This window comes from Acanthisitta chloris, unplaced genomic scaffold (assembly GCF_000695815.1).
Source record: "Acanthisitta chloris isolate BGI_N310 unplaced genomic scaffold, ASM69581v1 scaffold15280, whole genome shotgun sequence".
In the NCBI taxonomy this organism is placed as follows: domain Eukaryota; kingdom Metazoa; phylum Chordata; class Aves; order Passeriformes; family Acanthisittidae; genus Acanthisitta; species Acanthisitta chloris.
This window is the reverse complement of record NW_008653481.1, coordinates 94,166-113,141: the sequence shown is the minus strand read 5'-3', so window position 1 is coordinate 113,141 and position 18,976 is coordinate 94,166. Positions and strand designations below refer to the sequence as shown.

General features: G+C 38.0%; 1 protein-coding gene across 3 annotated transcripts in view; it reads right to left on the bottom strand.

The window, feature by feature from the left end:
- Window positions 1-18,976, bottom strand: part of LPHN2 (latrophilin 2) — a 127,078-nt gene that overhangs the window by 44,835 nt on the left and 63,267 nt on the right. For all 3 annotated transcript variants that reach the window (XM_009081234.1, XM_009081226.1, XM_009081241.1), the window contains exons 3-4: window positions 6,252-6,361; window positions 1-619 (exon numbers count right to left, since the gene is read on the bottom strand). The exon at window positions 1-619 is cut by the window's left edge and continues 173 nt beyond it. In XM_009081234.1, the coding sequence (XP_009079482.1) occupies window positions 1-619; window positions 6,252-6,361 (729 nt within the window). The remainder of the gene's footprint in view (window positions 620-6,251; window positions 6,362-18,976) is intronic.

Below are 18,976 nucleotides of genomic sequence, written 5' to 3'. Positions count from 1 at the left end.
GCATCCCTGCCGGTCTCACTCTCATTGTCCTGGTACACCGAGCGCACTACGTACAGGACACCACATATCATGAAAGCATTGGATGCTGCTCGCTTGTCGTACGTCGTTTCCCAGGTGGCTTCGAAACGCAGAGTGTAGGGGTTCAGCTGGCTAATTACTATCATCCCGTTGTTTTGCTCTGTAGCATAAATTACCCATAAGCCATTTTCATCAACTGCCAAGTCAATATCAGTCTTTCCTCCCCATCGGTAAGGAGAAGTGTCATGGTAATTAGCATAATTGATTATGGCCTCTCCACTCTTAATTCTAGTCCTCAAGTCAAATTTGACTATGTTCCGAGTTCTTTCTTTGTTAAAAAAGACAGCGCCGTCATACACTACAAATCCAGTACCATCCACTCGGTTTGGGAGTTTATACGTCGTCTGCTGGCGTCCGTTTTGGAAGTCCTCTAAAGAAGCATATTCTATCAAAGTATCGGTGCGATATGGAGTCCATGGCATGAAGTATATTTTATCTGCAGCCTGGAGAGGATCTTTGCACCAAGCACCTGCTTTTTGTTCAGCTTCATATAGATACGGTGAGTCCACAATTGCTTTCAACGTCCCCGGGCAAACAAAAACTAACAGTCACGGAGAGAAGTAAGACAAGAATTATGTCAAATTAAGACTGTCTCATATAAAAAGTTAGTAAAAAAAAAAAAAAAAAAGAAAAAAAAGGTAGGTAAATCATAATGACTGTGTCAGGAAGAAAAAAAATCCATTTAATTGGCACTAGGTTATACCTTATGTTATAATTAATGCGATTATCACCCTTTATCATCCACTTTTCTTAAAGTTACCATGTTCTTGCTGTACCAGTATGGAAAGTGGATGGGAACTGTTTTCACTAGTACAGACCAAGGCTCAATGGCATACACAGACAGCTGAAAATGTAGAGCTACTCTTGCATTTTCGTTTCAGACTTTTAGTGAATACGCATTAACGCTCCAGAGCTTTTAACTGGTGTGCAGCAGTGCGCTAGGTCATTTCAGTCCAAAAAAAATCACATCGACTTGTTTAGAACTTTAAGAAGTGGTGAGGCTGAAAAAGGAGGTGCCTCGATTAAAAATAAAGGAACAAAACAAATTATCAGGTATATAGAGAAAGCAATTAGGAGCAGAGAAAACAAAACACAACCAAAGCAATGAATGAAACAGACCAGGAAACCCTGTAACCATGGCATGCTATGGAGAGGGTTCTGGAAGCCAGGCAAGATGACACTTGATTAACAAGAATTTACCCAAGGGTGAGAGAAAGAGAGGGAAAGAAAGACAAAGAGAAAGGGAGAGAAAAAAGCAAGGGAGTCTTCCCTCCAGCCCAAGTATTTCAGACACTATCCCCCGCCACCTACTTTAAGCAGCCAAGTCACTTTATTGCAAACAGTCGACTTCTTTATGAGGTGTACTTATGAGATCCTGCTGATTATCATAATATAAGAGTGTTGTGGGGAGGGGAAGGGAAGAGGTTAACATCCATAAGGCACATAACAAGGAGCTGGGGTTTGGACTGTATACGTTATTTACCTTTTTGCTCCACTTCTATTTTAAGCATCGGAAGAAAAATAAAAAAGTGCAAGGAAAAAAGAAAGAAGATTAACATAAATTGACTATTAATCTAAAAGATTAAATTAGTAACAGACGCTAAATATAGGGAGAATAAGAACTGCACTATATTGGATAAAGAGAAACAGACAACAGGATAACCTAGCAGGAGAGAGATTCTACGGTTACACAAGTGAACAAGGATCAATCATTTTAGTAGATTAAGAAGGCAATACAGATATGTTGGCATGTAGTTTCACTTAGTGAACCTGAATAAATAATGAATAATGACTTTACTAATGCATGCTATATACACTCTTCTTGTTCTAAAAGTATAATGCTATCAGGATGGTTTTCAAGTGACACATTAATTTACCATATATGTGCAAGAGCACATATACATATTATATTAACCAGATAATTAAAAATACAAAATTCAGTATATTAATGATATAGGTTTCATGTGTGCTTATTAAACCTCCTTCATCTTTGCCCCAGACATCACTCTGCTTTTCTTTCTCGTAAAGAAAGCAGCTTGCATCCTTTAGCTCTCCTTAGGCTTTATTTTATTTGTTTTCCTGAATGTTAATCTTGAGAACTTTTGCAACTTCTTAGTCTATAACTGCAAAATCAGACTAGAAGGAGTAAGCAAAAACATCTAGAAGAAAGAAGCAAAAGTATAGTAAGCAAGAGGAAATGAGAAGAAAAAATTAACATTTAGCTCATTCAGATATTCTCCAGCATCATCGATTAAGCCCGAAACAGCAAGCTAGTATGCAAGGACAGCCACACTGTGTTTAAAACAAACATCCATCCTGCCACCATACATGGAAAACATAAACTGAACCCAATTAACAAAGTTATATTACTGCATCAATTTTTCCCCAAGGAAGTGTTGAGGAAGTTACAGAAAGACATATAGCTGAAGCCCAGCTAGTAAATGGCTTTTCAATAATTATTTGCAATAAAACCTATTTCATATACTCTGTGGCCTTTGAAGTGTGGTCCCTTGGTTTCATAAAATGACCTGGAAAATGACACATGTATTAATCTGTATAATAGTAGCTGCTGATACCAAGGAACGGTATGGAAACTATTTGTGCAGCTATTACATTTGCAGTATTTCAGTATTTTCCTGAAGAATGCATTTGTATGTTTCACATAAAGTCTTTGATTTTCAATTTCATTTAATGAAATTACATATGATTATTCTGAGAGAATGGTATTGGCTGATCTGATCTATTGCTTCTTCTGGAAACAATTCCATAACTTTACGGGAGAGCCAGAGGGGGTCAATATTTTCAAAATGAGCAGTAGTTTTCCTAGCCTTTGTACAGTTATACATCTTTAGGTAAAATACTAGTTTTTCTGCACTTTGTAATTCTGGAGTTATCCAAGTAAACAGAAGATGTATTCTGAGGTGAATTCCTGGGTTTCACCATTAGTATTAATGACTTTCAGATTATTCTGCTTGTGAACTTCTATGCATGCGCTTATTCCTCACCAAAGAGCAATATTGATATTATACCTGCTTAGAATTAGTAATAGGAGAGGGGGGGAAAGGAGAGGGATAACTAAAATCATTACTGGCATGTCAGCTCTGCATGCACTGGTATACAGCTGTACATTTTTTAGGGACAGATGGGCTTATTGAAATAAACAAATGCTGCAAAGTCCAATCAATACACAGAGAGAGAGGATAAAACACTTTGAAACGTTTTCTATTGAATTCCTGAGTCCAAAATAGGCTTAAAATAAAAACGCACAGATGTACAAAATGGCATTTTTGATGCTCTTCTTTATAAAAGGCCTGACTTCTGTTAGTCAGTCAAAGTGTCAACATACATTGTGCAGCATAATTGAGAGAAATCTCTAGTATAGTACTCTCAATTTCTTTGTAATTTAATCAATAACACTCTTATTTCAGAACAAAGCAATGCCTATCAAATTTGTCTAGAATTTCTGTTGGAGATCCAACTGAGCATCTCAAAAGTTGGGGTTTTTTTGTCTCCACTTTGAGATGCAAAAAAGGAAGTTTTTAATTAAGTACTTTCAAATTAAGTTTACAAAATGAAGTACTTTCAAATGAGCAAAGCAGCTATGTATTTCTGGAGGCCAGCAAGACACAGAGGAGCTCATGAACTGCATTTTGTACAAGGGTGACAGCAACTCCAGTGTGTAAGAACTCCCACCTTTCACCAAAAACCGTGTTATGACTGCTATTTGTCTTCTCTCAGGGACTGAAAGACATCACAGTGATATATAGCAAATTTTGCAATCTGGCAGTAACTGAACATGAAGTTCAGAAAAAGGAAGAACCATAACTGAACTTTGGTTAGAAGCACTGTCATCACTAAACTCCATCCTTCCTAGACCCACAAAAGCCTATCCATCCTTCCTAACAAGTCTCTTACACTGAGATAGCTGTTATTTGCAAACTTAATAATTTCAGTCATTCCATACATTTAGGTATGGAGCACTGGAACAAGTAATGGAGAAAAAATTTAGACTTGATAACTGGAGTTTATCAAGCATCAAAAAAAGAGACTTGGAAAAATAACAGGATAGGTTTTGTGGGACAGGGAAGAAAGATGGTCAACAATCAAAATGGCTACTGAAACACAACGTAGTTTGAAATCAAACTTCAAAACTGATTTTAGCAACCGGCAATCTTTTTGATGACTGCTGGTAACGACAGGTGATGTCTCTTACAGTTCTGGAATTGGGCAGTGTCATCACTGTACATGTTGCAGTTGACAACTCCGAAACTTACAGACTTTGAAAGACAAGAAGTAACCAGAATCCTGAGTTATGACAGACACAGAATTACATAGTTCAAAGGGTAGGCCAATACAATTGACAGCAAACAAAAATAAACATTTTAAAATTAGAATAACTACGAGTCAGAGCACAGGGTAGGCCGCGCTGTGGCACTATACTTCTGAAACTGGAAAAGAAAAGATTCCTGTAGATAGCAATACTCAATCGGTAGAACAAATCCACACTTCTCTTCCTAAAACAGCATGAAAAATTATGTTTCAACATTATTTGCATTACACTGTTTCTCTATGAGCTAGCCTACTGGAACTGGAAACGTAACTTCTTGTCATTTGACTGACCTCACGGTTTGGAATCAGATGCACTGCCCTCTTTCTGAGAATTTGGGAATGAAAACAGTGCTAAAGTAGACGTGGTCTTTGTGGAACAAAACTTTGGTTAGATTGGGGTAAGACATCACTCCTCAAAAGTGGCACAAGAAAAACAGTTACAACAAGCCACCGATACTACACACAGGAGGAATGGTACTAGGGATCACTGTTTGCAGTAGGCTTCCAATCCTACAAACGGTACAGGGAGAAAAATCAGCAAGCAACCGTTTCACAATGACACAGCAGAAATGAAGAAAAAACAGATGATCTGTGTTTGGCCTTTAACAACAGTGAAGGTTGAGTGTGGTGAAGCAGTACAGAGTAGTATTTCAGTTTCAGATGTCTAAATTGTAAATTGTGCAGGAAACAGTAAGGACAGTTTTGACATAGCTTTGCTTATGCCAGAACTCATTTCATTCCTTTTTGGATCTATACTGTCACCACACTGTTTTTGCATCTCAGACTTGGCCTGTTTCCTGTACCAACAGAAAATGTGACTTTGGTTAAGGTTAAGGATTACTGCAGATCAAGAAATTCACGCTTAATAATAACTTAAGGGAATGATCAGTGCACTGCTCAAATTCCACTGCAAGCACAGCTATTTCTCTGCTGAGTTACAGGACGAGGGAGAAGTCACTGCAAAGAATGACCTTACAAGAAAGCAAAACCAGTTAAAAGTGTCGAATCTGCAGAACTTTTATGAACATGCATACATGTCAATGAAAAAAAGCATTAATTATTGCAAGGAAATAAGAAGTATGTCTAAAGCTACTTAACTTTGGCATTAGAAAGAATATTATACAAAACTGCTGAAATAGCCATAACTTCACATTTCTCTATCTCAGTATGACTTCAGTATTTACTTCATTTTCAGTGAAAAATTCTGTTTTGGTAGCTGATTCAAGGCACAATTCATATTTTCTCTTTACATTAAAAGTGAACATTTCTTTCTCACTCTTTTCCCCTTTGCTTTTAAGAATCCAGTGTGTTTAACTTATTAATGAATCATTCACTCTGAATCTGCATTCACTTATAAAGAAGCACAAAGTCCTCTTACAATATCCCCTAACTGGGTCATTTGCCTCTGAGTGTCAGTGCTGGGTTTCGCTGTACACCCCAAGTCACCAAAACAGCAGGTAGCCTTTCAAGTAGATAATGATTAAAATTGAAGTCAATTCCTGCTTTACAAGTCTGTGAGCCAAGCCAATTTGTCAGCAACTGGTAGCGGGCAAAAGTACAAATTTCTATCTGGCCTATTGAATAGCTAATTTGAGTTTGTTTTCTGGAAAAACAGTAGCCTTAAAAGCCAAACACTTAAGAACACAGACAGACACTTGGCCAGCATCACACCATGGCTTCCTTCCACACTTCGTGAAGTTAATTGGAGGCCCTAGTCTGCAAGTGCTTTGCATGCATAATGGGTCTGTGGGCCATAAACATATGCTTCTTTTCCATGTAACAGCACTCCAGCTTCAATTGTGAGGGCCAGAGGAAGTGAGCAAGAATAAAAAGATTATACTTACTGTAAGGAACACATTCATACTGAACTTCTAGATATTTGTATGTTCCAGGACAAGGATCAGGAAACACATCTGACCCAGTAACTACTATACACTGTGTTCGGTTGTTGCACCTGTAATGGGAAAAGAAAGCAAGCTAATTAATTTAAAATTACATTTAATTTGCAAGTTCATACTGAAGTACTACATTCAGTGCTAACTCTCTTCACACTTGGGCAGTCCAATCCATAAGACAACAAAGTTAATTAAGACTAATTAGTTAAAGTCCAAAAAAGGGCTTCAGAACAATACTTTAGTTCAGGCTTTACACTTTTAAATTTAAAAGATCGATGTTATCCTAAATGTCAGTAGTCCCTACTGGTAGAGATAGCTGTACCAAATACATATTGATTCGATACTACTGTTCAATAAAATGAAAACAAAATGCAAAGATCATACTAATTGAAGAAATATGCAATTCTGAAAAACAAGTAATGAAAAATTCCTTATATCTTTAAAGGTATCTATACAACTAAATGGTTTTACATCTCAGAGAGATTTTTGTTGTGATTCAAGGAAATTATTTTGGTTGGAAGAGTCAGTGCAGACAAAGAATATTAGCATTTCCATTTTAATTATTTTAGGAGCAGTTGGTGGACTCTAAGCTTACTCTGTTAGGCTACAGGAAGGAGTAAAGAATGACCATCTGAGGCAATAAGAAAAACAGTCAAAAAGAAGAATTAGGAGAAAATTAATTAAAATGTATTTCAGAGGAGACTACATACTGAAACATGTAAATGATTTGCTTAACAATGAAAGCCAATGCATTCTGATGCAGAGAACTTTAACACAACGTCTCTAACCAGAAGTATCTACTGAATTTAATGGATTTGAAGGTCTTTTTTAATAATCAACATATTTTAGACAACTATTAACTTTTCCAGAAAAAAAAACCCAAACCAACAAACATTAGCTTGGAAGTTAAAAGTGAAAAAACAATCACCTAACCCTGAAGAGAGGGTCAAAATGTAATACCAAAAAAAAGAGTCACAAGGAAGTGGAAGTAAAACAGAGAAGGTCAGGGACTTTGGTGACTAAAAGCAAAAGAGCTTGCCTGATCTTCTCTGGGGTTAGTCTTGTTTGTCAGCAAACTGAATAACAGAAGTCTGAACTTAAGTAATAGACTAGCCTTTGACTCCAGTTGTACATCAACTTCTCTACTGCCCTACTACTTCCCACACTCCCTGAATACCACATCCTAAGCTAAAAGAATCTGTCTTGTATCAACAGCTTTCCACAGCTGTACAGTGCCAACAGGTATTAGAATAATTTATGCTACGTCATAAAAGGCAGAGCAAGCACATTTGAAGGACTCTAATATAAATCACTTCCTTTTTTATATACTAATCAACCTAGCACAGAGCTGGTTAGGACATGCTCTGGCTCTTTGCTAAGCAAACTCATGAACAGCAGCTCTTCAGAACTGATCAGTTGATTCTTCTTTTACCTTTTTGTAAAAATTTTTTTACAGTACTTAATTCTAGCAGAAGACTCATAATTGCAGAACTATTTGGAAATAGTCAAGGGTTTCTGTATCTATACACAACCATGGACACAGAAAGATGGTGAGGAATTCAGAGGATTCACTTGTCATCTTTTCGAGACACCACAGGCAGGTCCCCTGTACAGCTATTGCACAGGTAACACTGCACCACTCCCAATGGCATGATTAGTCAGTGAAACAGCTTACACAGTACATTAGAGAGTCTGGAACGAGTATGACACAACTAATGGCTTCAGACCCATGCTGAAGTGGTGAAAATCACTGTACTCAATTTGTAATACTGAAAATGTACACACAGCCACTCACACGAAGGACAAGGTGCTGCTGTCTTGGGTGTCATAGATGGAGGCTGTAGAAGCAGAAGGCATTACAGCCCCCAAATTCTGTAGCAGGTTTGTGTGGCCAGAATTTTTTGGCAGTGGGGGGCATACAGGGTTTCTGTGAGAAGCTGCTAGAAGCTATGCCACATCTGGCAGAGCCAGTGCCAGTGGCTCCAGTACAGACCCATCACTACAGCCAGCCCAAACCAATCAGTGATGGCAGCAACTCCTCCATGGTAACGCATTCAAGAAGGAAAAAAAGTGACTGCACAGAAGTAATTGCAGCCAGAGAAGAGAGAGAGAATATGTGAGAGGAACAACTATGCAGACACCAAGGTCAGTGGGGAAGGAGGGAGAAGAGGTACTCCAGGCACTGGAGCTGAGAATCCTCTGCAGCCTGTGGTGAAGCCATGGTGAAGCAGCTGTGTCCCTGCAGCCCATGCTGCTTACCAGGCTGCAGAGATCCACCTGCAGCCCATGGAAGAGACCCTATCTGGAGCAGATGGATTCCCGAAAGCAGCTGTGAACCTGTGGGAAGCCCATAACGGAACAGGCTCCTGGCAGGGACCTGTGGACCCATGGAGAGAGGAGACCCATGCTGGAACAGGTTTCCTGGTAGGACTTGTGATCCTGTGAGGGACACAGGCTGGAGCAGGCTAGTTGTGAGGGACTGGACTGCACCCTGTGAAGAGTGATCCACACTGCAGCAGTTCATGGAGAACTGTAGCCTGTGGGAAGGACTCAAATTGGAAAAGTTCACGGAGAGCTGTCTCCCATGGCAGGGACTCCATGCTGGAGCAGAGGAAGGAATCCTCTGCCTGAGAGCAGTGGCAGAAGCAACGTGTGATGAACTGATCGTCACATGTTTTTAAGGTAGTATTTCTAACTATCCTGCTCTGATTTTGTTAGCAATAAAGTCACTTAATTTCCCCAAGTTGAGTCAGTTTTGCCCGTAACGATATTTGGTGAGCGATCTGATCTCTTCCTGTCCTTATCTCAACTCACGAACTTCTTTTATATTTTCTCTCTGCTGTCTATTTGCAGAGAGGAGTGACAGAGTGACTTCAGTGGGTGCCTGGCATCCAGCCAGGGTCAAACTGCTACAGCCTCTCTGTTCTAACCCCAGTATGGGGCTTTTTACACCCCCCACCTCAGGCTAGACTAACCAGCATGAGAAAACCTTGGCTGTAAGATTTTGTAATAAATTTCTTTGAATTTCTTCGTGTTTCTTTAGTGAAAAGATTGTGCTGAAACCAAAATAATTCCTACAAGAAGACTTCTCGTAGTGCATCATTCAGGATAATGATTTCCACAGCTTTGAGCTGTATGAGAATTTCATTTTATACTTGAATGAGTGGCAATTAAGACAGAATTATTGATTTGTTACAAAATAAAATGGATACATGTTGGGAGAATTCTCTTGAGAGTGAAACTAATGAAGGTCATATTTAGCTGTGGGGAAAACAGTTCTACCAGAAGTATTTGTATATCTAATGAAAAAGATGGACTCTTGTTTCCTTATGAAAAGCTGGCTTCTTCTGTTTCATTTTCCCTCAGTGAAAGATTCATAATGTTGCTGTCAGCCAGGAAACTCAGAAGAACTTCACACTAGCTTGTATCAAAGAGGTTGTGTAATAGTAGTTCAGAAGAAAAAGCAGGTTTTTTCCTTTGGACAGAGAGTGTCAGTGTCAAACTTCAGGCACGGAGTGGTGTTTACAAGAAGTTGTTGACCCTCTAAAAACTTTTGACTATATCTTTCTGAGTGATTTCACCCTCTGTGCATATGGTCACCTTTCTCTTTGGCAAAATGAAGGAGACTCCAATTCCAACTCCCCAATGAGCTATGCCCACTGCTGCAGCACATCCAAGAAGTACAATTACTTGAATAACTAAATGAATAGAAGTATAAGTGCTTTAAGCTGCATATTTTACATTCAAATCGCTGACTTTGCTGCACTGTTGTTTTCATTTTATATAACCTGAGTAATTCTCATATAAGGTTTATTTTTCATGCACTCAGATTTCAAATTAATGACACTTGATTAAGATTTTCTCATTTTAAAAAGTCAACATTCAGGTAAATATTTGTTACACAGTTAGTGGTCATTTCAATTAGAGTGAAACCTTCAGGAAAAACCAACAGCAACTACAGCAGCTGTCAATCCAAATTCATGGGTTACAAAGAGGACATGAAGAAGACTTTGTAAAGGTAGTTCTGATACATGTAATTCAGGGAATTTACACTACTGTCATGTGTACTCTGGGTAACTGAAAGCCTTCTGTCTGCTGCATTGTTTTTCTGCCCTGTAAAACCAGAGATATTAACTTCTCTGTTAGTTATTGGCCTCCAGTTCTGTTGCTGTCTGCAAAAACCATTTTACAAACTGATAAAGGCTTCAGTTGAGCTTCTTTAAGACAAGAAGCACTGAACTCTGTGGTATATTGGACAGAAGAGAATCCACTCTACACAAAATAGCACTAACCGGATTATCCTCCATGGTTACAGATAATCAAAGCTACCTCATCAGTGCCATAGCAGAACTTTCTGTGTCACAGGATTCTCCAAAACAAGACTATAGTGGAAATAAAGTTCCTGTTGATTTGCAAAATTGGCCTAGATATCAACAGAGAAAAAAAAAGTCCAAACCTCAAAAACCTTAACTGGCAAATAACTTGAAGCCCCTCATTCATTTTAACAAAAGTTACTTTTTCTACATAATATACTTTTAGTTTGGTCCTTTTAGAATTGTTCCAGTGAAGGCATGATACAAACCAGCTGTAATTTCTGCAAATTTAGTAAGTCAAATCACAAATACTTTGGTGTTTCAGTGCCTGTAATCTAGCATTTAAGTCTTCTGTAGGTTTTAAGTACCATTTAAGTGTTCTGCAACCGACATAACTGCATACTTCCCCAGCACATGTTAAAATATCCACATTCTCAGGTTTTTATGTACAATCTTAAAATTCATATGATCTCACACTGAAAAATGCCTACACGCTTAAAATATTCACAATATTCACAAAGATTTATGATACAATGACTTTGTCATTTACAAGGAAATAAAGCAGATCTGCAAAAACCTCTATATAAACCGAGTAACAGCCAATTTAGGCAAGGTAGTATATGAATTAAATTTGAAACCTTAGTTAGGAAAATACCAACTGTAGCAGTGAAAGAATGATAATTCAGGTTCCTTTGCTAGCAGCGACAAGTGTTTTGGAATGGGAAATGTAGGGTTTAACGCTATTCTCATGAATTCATGGTGCACTGTATACTCTGACACTCATTTCTTCCGTATTTTAGTATGAATGAAGAAAGGTTACATCTTCATAATGCAGATGCATCACTTAGAGTAATCTAAAAATCAAATGGAGTGTTTAATTAACAGTTACAGTGCAATGGCTGAACTCCTTTCACCTCAGGAAGAAGACTGTGCAAATGAGGAATGGCCCCTTCACGTTGCAGATGAATACAAGAAGGAAAAGGAAAGTAAAACAGCTCCAGCAGGGCTGTTGCTAAGTATCTTCTGCTCATGATGTAGCCATGCCCCTGCTGCATCCATCCTCTTCTGTGCTAGGCTTTAAGGACAGCCGTATTTTCCATGATAATTTGTTTGTATTTCAACTCTAATCTTGACTTGTACAATTCCCAACAAATTGCTTTTGCTTTTTTTATTATTATCTTATGCTTATTATTGCACTTATCCACGTGCAATGTATGGAGATGAGATTGCATGTGCAATCTATTGTGTGAGGTGTTTTAATCAATAATCTTGTTCTGCTGATTAAGCAGGGGCTTCTGTTTTGGCAAGATAACATTAGTTTCTCCTGTCATGCTCCAAAAGCTATTGGGAATCTTCAGCAGATCATTAGATATGCTACAATAAAGCTTTGGTACATTCTCTGTTCTTTCTTAAATTACTTCTTCACTGTCCTATCATTCCTCGTCACTGCTGGCACTGCATTATTATTACTGCTCCCCTGAAACTTGCACTAGAGCTATGTCTCCAGGCCACAGGATGCCATTTTCAATTGAAGCTTCTGCTTGAAAATATAAATTAAGAAAATTTCATTATCTCCTGCCAAGGGCCATTATTCACCATTGTTCTAAGGAAGATTAAAAACGCACAATCTATGGACTTGAACAAATACTCCAGCATTAAAATGAAAAACACAGTGTATCATGACTGGACCAGCAAGAGCAATCTGAGTAGCAGTTTCTGGAAAGATGTTAACATGCCATGGATCTAACCAACTGACTGAGAGAAGAGGTCATCTTTATGGGCAAGTCACAGCAGTCACATAAAGATACATGTAGATCCTTTGTGAGTGGTTCTTGCAGTTTGCAAAAATAAGGTAGGTATGAAATAACATCCACGTGGCAATTTAACCTTCACATGCTTTTGTTCTGCATACGTAACTTTGCCAAAGATAGTAACAAAGAAGAAACATTACTTTGAAAAGATTATGGCTTAATGTCTAGCCAGAAAAGAACTTTCAAAATAATTTTGCGTATTCCTAATGCTGCATTTCTGTGAATGCAGTGTTTCATTAAGTAAGGTAAAACTGGCAAGCACAGTTAGGTGTACTTCACTATTAAAAAAAAAAAAAGATACAGTATAAAACTACCTCTAATAAATAAAATTCATTTTTAATAACATTGTCAATACATTATAAAAATCTATCTTGGTATGTTTTGAAACTTCCAAGTCAGATCTGACAATATTTCTCTTTCAGCATATTGATTAAATACTTAAAAGCTCGCACGATGGCATGTCCCTGCATATCGCCTGCAGCAACCTGCTTAAACACCACTTGAAGCATGTAAACTCTGAGTTGTAGCACCACATACTCCATATGGTCTTCTTGTTCCTTATTCACCCTGGGTGAGCTGCAGTCTGAGTAGAAAGATAGGGGAATGTGGGATGAATACACTTCGTGTATTGACTGAAATTGAAAAATTCCTGAACCTCTTCATCCAGAATGTCTGTCTTTGCAGATGTATTCCTAATGGTCTCCAGCTGCCATTTGAGCTGTGGTTTTGCTTTTGTATGCATATTCACTAAACCTCCACGCCTGTCATTAAACTCCAAGTTACATATGTATGAAGATGTCAGATATTACCTAAATGTTATGTTTGATTAATTTAGCCTTGGAAAATACATACGGAAGTAACATAAAATATCCAAAGAACACAGATTTTGTTTTAGGGCTGTTTAAATACACACGTATGCACAAAGACATACCACAGTAGATAAAATTATTTAAAGGAATATATTTAAATTCTGAGTTTCAACTTCACCTCACAAGCCATAAATTATTGCACACTGAGACCTAATGAGTCACTAACTGAAAAAAGACCTGCTAAGAAAAGCCAGTCTTCCTATAAAGCCTGGATCTGAAGCAGCATTGGCCAGTCATCACTGCCACATCCACAGTGCTCCAGCTACTGCAGCAGCACAACCCTATGGATGCAGGAAGACTGAGTGAGTACACGAGTCCCTACAGAGCCACACTTCTTAAAGAGAGACATATAATCCTGCAACTGGCCTTTGGAAAACCCAGGAAGCCACACTGACAATGTTGTTTACTCATGTGTAAGATTTTCTAAAAAATAATTTTCAAGTTAGAATCCCCTAACTATCATAGGGGAACGAGCATGCAAAAAGAGAATCGCACCAATTTCTTCCAGCTCAAAGAGAAAACAGATTTGGTGTCCTGTGGGTGGTAGTTTTCATAATTTAAGGAAAAACAAGGGAGATACATGGGCAGGTATGATAGCAGAATTTGGCCATAAGAGATGTGTTTGGATACTGGTGACCCTCCTGTGACCACTAAAGCAGTGAGGCATGCTAGAGCTTGGTTTGGAAATCCACAAACTAGCCCTGGGATTTTTTAAGCACTTGGCAACATGACCATTACAGCAACAAACCTGGTGTGCTTGGATGAAAAACATTTGGGGGAGAGAGAAGAAAAGTTTTTCTACTTTCTTTTTCAATATAGTATTGGTGATTTGTTGAATCTTCCAAATTACCAAGTAAACATACATACAGCAGCTCAATAGTGTATAATTAATATTGCAGAAGAAGGTGCATCATAGTGTTGTTTCTGTTTGCCCAATAAATATGCAATAATATTTAATTTTGCTTTCTTTATACAATGTAATCTTGTGGGAGTCTAAGGGTATGCATTAAGCATAAAAACTCCAAACAGACAATAAAACACAACATAAAATATGCAACTCCCACAGGCCTTTTCTTAGGATTACCCAGTCTGATTCACTATCAATGAATGTGTATCAGACTTGTATGGCAAAGTAATTTAACAGAGTGTTTCTTGCTTTCAACCTCTTCTTACACCTTTAATACATTTAGTTATGACCCATTTACCTTTCAGAATTCATGTTCTCTAAGTTCAAAGCAGTCACTGTTAAAATGATGAATCTTCTCACTTACATCTAAGCTATCAGAAATAGTTTTTTCTTGCTACAATTCATCCTTGTTCCAGTACTCTGCTTATTGGTGTACATGCTATTATTATGGGGTTATCATTAACCTGAAACTGGAGCATCAGATCAAACAGGGAGAGGGGGAAAAAAAGACAAAGGAAAAGGAAATCTGGATTCCAGTGGAATATGCAACTCCTGCCTTCTCTTAATATTTTTAAGTGCTTTTATAATTCCATCTTTCTACCCCCACCACTTTCATCACATACACGAAAGGCCTACTAGAATGACCAGAACTTGAGAGGAGATGACTGTAAATCAAGGACAACAAAACTAGATATCAAAGATGCAATGAGGTGTGCGAAGTAAATGGAACAATCTCCTGGTGAGATCTGAGTAGGTGCAAACCCAAACCTTGTAACAGTATGAAGCAGAAGAGACCTGCTTTTTAGATGAAATGTTTCTAATGTAACCCTGCCTGAGGCATCAGAAATAGAAATACAGTAATTTTCATAATCTTGTCATACTATTTACGTGTGTGTAAGCAAACTGCAGCATGGGATTACAGGCAGTGGTATGTCTTACTACACCAACTAAGCCAAGCAGATCCGCACTGCTGAAAAGTAATCAGTTCAAAAGATCCAATTAAATGTTTCACCATTTAGACAAAATAAATAGCCTGCAGCTATGCTTATTTACTAATGAAAACTTCAGTAGTGCAGCATCGTCATATCTGAGCAATTTACACAGATTATTCACACCAAATGAGCATAAGTGCAGCATCACGTTTTGTGCATTGAGCAGGTTTCAGGGGAGAAACCTAGGGCTGTGCAATAAAACCAGAGCTTTACAAAGGGGCATTTATTTCTGAGGTACAGTGCTAGAGCAGAGCTAGAGAAAATCCAAGAGAAAATCCTGCAGCACAGAGTCTGATCCTTAGGAATAACACTGCAACAGACTTGCAGGAGAAGAAACTCCCAGGTAGAGAGTATAGGATAAGAGTAAAAACCCTTTAGAATTCTTTTTTGAAGCACTGTTGATCTTTTTTATCCATGGCTTGGCATGCAGCATATTCATAACACAGCTAAAAGTTATGTAACTTAAGACAGCTCCTGAGTCATTATTAAATGAGTAACTTGAAGAATTACAATATTGAAAACATGTAGCTTTATCCTTCACATTAATTTGCTCAGATCTGAAATACATTTTTAACAATCACCCACTTTAATTACTAAAATAAGGTATTTCAAATGACAGGTGTGATTTGTTACTGCAACTTCTGAAACTTAGAAGCCTTGGTACTTTCAATGCTCATGCTTCCAGTAGACCTCCCAGCTCTCTGCAATGCAAATTCAGCTTGACTCACTATGAGTCTCATGAGTTTAACACAGCTCTTCTGCTTGCAGAAATGCATATTCAACATAAAACTATCTCGCCTACAACAGGAAAGTAAGACTAAGCAATTTACAGAACTGGCCACTGAGATAACTGGATTTCATAGAGACCTTTGGTTTCCTTGTGCCAGAGACAGGATGAGGACAATTTCAAATGGGGTTGTGCGGTGGGAGTAACCCTAACTGAATATTAACACACATATTCACCTTGAATAATTAAAAATATTATAGCCTGTATCCATTAGGAGAAATTATTTATAAAAATGCTCACCTATTGCAGTTTGCATGTGGAAAAACGATCATATTTTTAACAAGGGAAATGGGAAATCGCCATGGGATGCCCTACTTAGATTAAATTAGCAAGATCTTGTTATCAGATCATATAAGAGATACACCACAATAAGACGTGACCTTGCAGAACCTTGGAGCCAATCTGTGATTTTTTTTCCCCTCTGTAACCCCTCCTAATTATCTGTAAAGTTACAGACCCTTTTGTGGCAGGTTATTTTTCTGTGAATAGTGAGGGGGTTGGGGCTTTTAAATATTTAATTAGTCTTCTGATATGAGAATTGTTGCACATGCCAACTGCTTTGATTTTCAAACTGTGTTCATCCTAATTATGTTCAGATTTAGATTGGTCATCCCAAACCTCTCACTCTTGTAATTATTTACTCCTTAAAGATCATTCAGCAGAGAAATATTTTTCACCCTTATGGCTCTTTCTTTCCACAAATGGCTTTTCTGGTCCGTTAATTACCCACTCAGAGGATTAGAGTTTGTAATAATGCAAGAGATCCTGCATGTAAGATGAGTTTTACAGGGTGAAAAAGAATAAATTGTTTTTTGTAAACTTGCCTTGGGGAATATCCCCTTTTTGGGTTATAATTTTCATCAACAGAGGCCATGTGCCCACTGCTGCATATCCTTCCACAGGGCTATGGAGTGACTCATTTGTACAGCTCAACAGAACTCAGAACAAAATGCTGAGCAAGAGGCAAAAGACAACTTGGTTACTTTAGGAGATTTATAAAAGTGCAATCTGCTAGCAAGAAGGTACAGTTCATTTTCTCATAATTTTTAATGCGGATTTCATGGCCTTAAAGTTATGTATATTTAACTGATAACTAATAATAAAATTACAACTTTTCTCATTTCAACTGCTGATTTTTTCCAGAAGTGCTGTCCCTTGGTAGATCTTTAATCAACTCTGTAACAGTGGTGTCATTTCCTATTAAAATGTGCCTGAGAGTCCCCACTACAAGTACTTTCTTTTCTTCTGAGAGGGAATGCCTGTCACGAAAGCACTGTTATTCATTACCCACAGTGATGTCTGGATCTAATTATCATCTGGAAAGCTTGCAGGGCTTCCAGGTACAGGACTTCCCCTGCAAAAGTATCCTGTTCTAACTTGGAAAGCACAATCCCACTTTCTTCTTTGCAATTTGAAGTTAAGGGATTAAGTTACTGGTTTGAACTGTGCATTCTCTGGCTCCGGGAACTTCAAGTTTTAAGTCCAACAAAGTTTACAGGACTGCTTTCGTGTGCTTGTTCCCACATCTGCAAAAACCCTGTCTATTCTGTGGTTGGGTTTTATGCAAGTCAAGCAGATTCATCACCGTAAAAGATCAGAAAATTCACTGGCTTGACTCTGTCAATGCACAGATAATCTTTAATTGTGTCAAAAATTTTCATGATCTAATCCTTTTATCAAACTGTCTACCACTCAAGGAGTCTCATGTGCCTGCACAATTAAAAACCTCATGTTAGCCATACATAATACTGTGTTACATTTGATGCAAATTCTTTTCTACTGAAATAAGCACTGGGCTGACAGCAGGAAGTGGCTGATAAGAAAACAACAAGGCATTGCTGATGGCATTCATGATAACTGAGCACTAGCTCATATGTGTTCTGTCTACAGTACATTACCCAAAGTGCTCCTGTTTTAAATGCAACTCCAGGAGGTGTTCTTTTGCTGTCTCTCTGTCACAAAGGCAGCAAAATTATCCAAGAAAGCTAAATACACAAAGGAAATGATATTTTTCATACCCATCAGTGATGCTGGCACCAGAATAACATACTGAAAGTAGTATCAGTGCTGCTACTTCCTAGATGAGAAAACACCTACAGCTTCATGAGTGTAGCAGAACAGATGAGCTCAATCCTGGTAAGAAATTCAGTAAGCAGGGAAAGATTATGGGTTCAGAACTGCCACACTATTGCTACACTTACAACTCAGCCTAAATGCAAGTATTTAACAGACAGAGGAAAAGGAGCACAAACTCTTGAGTTATAGTGGAACAACAATTTTACAGTGTTGCAAAAAGGTGTGTACTAAATACATTTCCAAATTGCTCCTTCATCATATAGGTATTTCACAAGAAGCAAGGCATCTGAGAAGCAAAGAACACTAAGTTTAAGGATCACAGATTACTAGTGAGAAAGGAATATAAGATGCCTTTGCACATACAACAGCAAAGTACACATCATGCCAGATGAAATATTATACAGCTTGGTGTCATTAAGAGGGAGCAAGATTTCTTCCTCCAAGATGTTCAAACTGCATGACTTTGGTAAGGGCAGCTTGCCCAATGAAATAATTCTGCTACCCCATTTCTTTTCTTCGGCTGTTTTGCATGTGTGTGTATGTGTATGAAGTAGAAGAAACTGAAATTCAAAAGTTCCTATAGTTACCGTATTATTGGGTAAAACTGGAAAAAAAAGTCTTTCAATAGTAAATTTATAGTAAAGCTTCTGCGCTGCAAATGTATTATAAATCAGGTTTGACATGGAAATAATTCCTCGTGGCAAGAACCTTTCCTTCTCATTGATGTGTCTACAGCACGCTAAAAATATCCTGAATCCTGAGTATTCAGTCTATGTAACACTCTTAAGACTGCATTAACTTCATTGCAGTAACTTGTTTTATAGGCTCAGTTCATCATGACCTATAAAATGTTAAGCTGAAGTGCTTTAAATATCTGCTAACACCATGTGCAAGCCTGGGAGTACAAGGCACTGTGCTG